At 41.5% G+C, this 5,000-nt stretch overlaps 1 protein-coding gene across 1 annotated transcript in view; it reads left to right on the top strand.

Annotated features, from left to right (window-relative positions):
• The window catches only part of LOC123510306 (cytochrome P450 18a1-like), a 7,886-nt gene extending 5,050 nt beyond the window's left edge, over window positions 1-2,836 (top strand). Inside the window, exons 4-5 of the mRNA XM_045265313.1 lie at window positions 1-68; window positions 2,253-2,836. The exon at window positions 1-68 is cut by the window's left edge and continues 531 nt beyond it. Of these exons, the coding sequence (XP_045121248.1) occupies window positions 1-68; window positions 2,253-2,327 (143 nt within the window). The 3' untranslated portion in view covers window positions 2,328-2,836. The remainder of the gene's footprint in view (window positions 69-2,252) is intronic.
• The last annotated feature ends 2,164 nt before the right edge of the window (window positions 2,837-5,000 follow it).

The following is a 5,000-nucleotide window of genomic DNA, read 5'->3' on the forward strand; positions in this document are numbered from 1 at the left end:
CTGAGGGAGAGCCAATGCCTTCTATGGACGGAGACATGGCCACCACATATTCCCCCAAACCATTTAAGGTGAGAACAACACGTTTTCTTATTCATTCTGGTTACTGTTTAATGATTTGATACAGCTTTAGAAACTTATGTGGGGATTGAAATAGTAAAGACTCCGGCTATTAATCGTCTGACCTCCATAGACCCTTCCTAATGCAAATAAAATCGTCTAATCATGTCCAAAAATCGTGGTCAAAATGCGTCTTTATCTTGAAGGGTTAAATTATTGTTGTTGTTCTGTACTAAGGGATGAAATAGGGACAAAAAAGAAGGAATGTGATATTTAGGAGGATTTTCAAGGTAAAACTATGATTGATATTCTATACTAATGGCAGAAATATGGAGAAAAAGGTCACTTGATATTTAAGGGGACATTTAAGGTAAAACTATAAAAAATACTTGTGACATTGTATGCTAAGGATAGAAATAGGGAGAAAAAGAAGTAATTTAATATCTAGGAGGACACTTAAGGTAGAACTAAAGGACTACTTGTGATATTCTATACTAAAGGTTGAAATAGGGAGAAAAAGGTCATTTGATATTTAAGGAAACATTCAAGATAAAAAAAAAAAAACTATGATACTCTATACTATACTAAGAACACCCATGATATTGTATCCGAATGACAGAAATAGGGAGAAAAAAAAACCCAGGTGATTTGATTATTTAGAGGGCATTGAAGGTGAGACTCTCAGTAAACATTGTTACTTTATACTAACAAAACAAACACTCGACATTTTACACTGCACACTGACGCCACAAGTAGAGATAAAGGAGACTCATTTGATATATAGGAGTAAATGATCACCGCTCTCATACACAGGCCATATTAAGACAGCAACACAAACTTAACCACACAACGCACACTGGAAACAAGGACACGGAGAAAATAAGAAAATACACTTCAAAACGCACTCAGGAATAAGATAGCCATAAGAGGAGTAGGTAAGATAGATAGACACACTTCAAAACACACTCAGGAATAAGAAAAAAAAAAAACTAGATGAAATAAATACACACTTCAAAACACACTCATCAAACAGATACACTTCAAAACACACTCATCAAACAGATACACTTCAAAACACACTCATCAAACAGATACACTTCAAAACACACTCATCAAACAGACACACTTCAAAACACACTCATCAAACAGATACACTTCAAAACACACTCATCAGACACACTTCAAAACACACTCATCAAACAGACACACTTCAAAACACACTCATCAAACAGATACACTTCAAAACACACTCATCAAACAGACACACTTCAAAACACACTCATCAAACAGACACACTTCAAAACACACTCATCAAACAGATACACTTCAAAACACACTCATCAAACAGACACACTTCAAAACACACTCATCAAACAGATACACTTCAAAACACACTCATCAGACACACTTCAAAACACACTCATCAAACAGACACACTTCAAAACACACTCATCAAACAGATACACTTCAAAACACACTCATCAAACAGACACACTTCAAAACACACTCATCAAACAGACACACTTCAAAACACACTCATCAAACAGACACACTTCAAAACACACTCATCAAACAGACACACTTCAAAACACACTCATCAAACAGATACACACTTCAAAACACACTCATCAAACAGATACACACTTCAAAACACACTCATCAAACAGACACACTTCAAAACAGTCAAAAAATAAAACACAAACAAGAAAACTAGGTTGGAAAATACACACTTTTTTAAAACACACTCAGAAAGAAAGAAGACAGCCACGGCATGCGCACCTCAGCTATTCAAGACTGTATTACTGAAAGCCTTGGTATCATGCACACGAGGAATTCTGGGTAAGGAGAGAACGAGGTGACAAAAGGTTAAGTGAAGATACGCAGCAGAGTGTCAAAGAGGAAAAATGCGTGTAATAGTCTCAATTGATACGATTTACCTTGAAGTGACTTGAATCAGGGAAAGTTTGTCTGATATTGAAGGATTTTGTATTCGTTGTGTGTGTGTGTGTGTGTTTGTCTGTCCCAACGCTACTCTCTCTCTCTCTCTCTCGCTCAAGGATTCTGTATTTGTTTCTGTCTGGCTGTCTGTCTGTCTGTCTGTCTATCTGTCTGTCTGTCTGTCTGTTTATTTGTCTGTCCCACCGCCCCCCCTTCTCTCTCTAACCCCCCCCCCTCTCTCTCTCTCTCCCCTTCAGGTTAGCTTCATCCAGCGGGACTCTCCAGAAAATGTTACTTCGCGTCCCTATGTGTTTCGTGGGGCTGGTCTGTGAGGCTACACCCACCCTGCCACCCCCCTGCCACTACCCCTGCCACCTACTTGCCAACCCCATGTAAGGACCCTGTAAACATCATGCTAACCCTCTGTGAAGACCATGCCACCTCAATGTAAAGACCCTGCCACGCCCATGCCAATCCCTGCCACCCCCTGCCATCCCTCTACCGACTCCTGTCACACCCCTGTCAATTCCATGAAAAAAACTGCCACGTCCATGTAAAGACAATGCCACACCCCTGCCACGCCCCTGCCATCCCCTACCACCCTCCTGCCATTCCCCTGCCAACCTTGTCACACCCCTGCAACTCACTTGAAAAGACCCTGCCACCTTTCTCCCTGTAAGGAGGCTGCCACACCCCTGCCACCTCCCTGTAAAGACCCTGCCAAGCCTACCCATCTCATGCCCCTGTAAAAATGCTGTAAAGACTGCCATCCCTTGTAAAGATCCCTACCACTCCCCCTGCCATCCCCTACCACGTACTTGCCACCCCCAGCCCCTGCCCCTACCACCCCTGCCATCCCCTACCACGTACTTGCCATCCCCCAGCCCCTGCCCCTAACACTCCCCCCCTGCTAACTCCCTGCCACTGTCCCTGTCACTCCCCTGCAAGGATTCAGTAACTCACGTGGACAGCAAACATGAAGGGTGAAAAATTGAAGGGGTGAAGAGATGAAGGACTGAAAGAGGTGACAGGATGAAGGGGTGAAGGATTGAAAAAGGGTGACAGGGTGAAGGGGTATCCGTCCACATTCCCCCCACCCACCCCCACATCCTCCAGTGAAGTGAAGGGCTGAACCAAAGATTTCTATATACTATTCACTATGTTCTGTGATAGTTTGTGTGTAATATAATGTTATGTTGTGTTAGGTTAGTGTTATGTACCATGTTATGTGCTGCTACCTGCTGCTGATGATGATTATGATGATGATGATGATGATGATGATGATGATGATGACTCCCATTCCCCGTGTGTGTGTGTGTGTGTGTGTGTGTGTGTGTGTGTGTGTGTTGTTTAGATATGTTTTATTTAGTCATTTATTCTCTCTCTCTCTCTCTCTCTCATTCACGTTACTTACACACACACACACACACACACACACACACACACACACACCTGCTCATCTCACACCTGTTACGTTAATCACCTCACGTCACGCCTCAACTTACCTTCATGTACAAATTAACTTACATCAATGCCTTCCCCTCCTCCCTTCCCTCCACTGACCTGCTTACAGAGGACACAAGATGCAGGAAACTCATTATATTTCTTTTTTTTTTTTTCTTCTAATTTCTCTAAGTCACGTTCGGATGTTGGTTTAGTTCGGATGCAACACTTTCGGTTTATCGAGTTTACTTTTACCTGACACTCATAAGCTGATATTGTTAGTTTATATTCAATTCTAAGTTATTTTATCATTTATCAATATTTCTCCTTCCTATAGATTTAAACACCAGAATTTGTAACTTCTACATGAATCTCAGTTATCTACCCTCCCTCTCTCTCTCTCTCTCTCTCTCTCTCTCTCTCTCTCTCTCTCTTTCATCAGGTAGAGTCATTAGTACACCTGTCCTGTGCTCAATATAATGCTCAAGTGGCCATACGTCAGAAGCCAAGGAGCCTCTGACGAAAATACAATAAGAATGATATATATATAGAGAGAGAGAGAAAGAGAGGAATGTATACAGCTGTTTCTTGATGTCTGTGTGTCTGTGTCTACTGTGGGGGAGTGGGGAAAAGCAGCGCGGAGTTATCATAAGTAGATTATAAATAGACTTAAGTGCCAAGTCTCTTATTGTGGAGACAGAGATTAAAAGGAAATATAAGACAAAAGAGTGTACCTATTTTACCCATGTACCATTGAAGGAAAGTAAGCAAGGAACAGGATGAAAAAAAAAAAGGCTTGATGAGAGAGAACTGCATGTCTATCCCTGTCTCTCACCTGCTCAAGGGCTGTCTATGCTAATTAAGAGGAGAATTGGCTACTGCAAGGCTGAGGTGTCGAAAGGCAAAGGTGAACGACAGCAAACAAGGTAAACCAGAATTGATAAAAATTTAATGAAGAGAAAATATCGTGGTTCAGGTGAGGGCATGAGGAAGACTGGAGAGGCGGAGGAACGAAGGAAAGGAGGGAAGAAAGACGAAGAGACGGAGAAACGTAGGGAAAGAGGGGAGAAAGACGAAGAGGCGGAGAGACGAAGGAAAGAAGGGATGAAAGATTGGAGAGACGAAGGGAAAGAGGAAAGAAAGATTGGAGAGACGGAGACGAAGAAAAGGACAAGGGAATATTGGAGAGACAAAAAGAAGAAAGGACAAGGAAAAGAAGGAGGAGGAGGAGAAGAAAAAGGAAAAGGAGAAAAAGAAGAAGAAGAAGAAGAAGAAGAAGAAGAAGAAGAAAAAGAAAGGACAAGGAGAAAAGGACAAAATGATGATAGGGAAGGAAAGGATAAAGTTATGAAAGAAAAAAAAGGAAAATATTATGAAAGGAAGAGCTATGCGTTGACTGAATGAGGGAAATTAACCTGATTGATGATTTAGAGGACAAGAGGAGAGACGAGAAGGGAAAAGGAAGAAAGGAAAAATTATGAAAGGGAAAAGAAAGGAAATAATTATGAAAAGAGTAGTTACAGGCAATCAGGTAAGAGAAAAAAATGGTTCTCGAGGGATTG

This window comes from Portunus trituberculatus, chromosome 3 (assembly GCF_017591435.1).
Source record: "Portunus trituberculatus isolate SZX2019 chromosome 3, ASM1759143v1, whole genome shotgun sequence".
NCBI lineage: Eukaryota > Metazoa > Arthropoda > Malacostraca > Decapoda > Portunidae > Portunus > Portunus trituberculatus.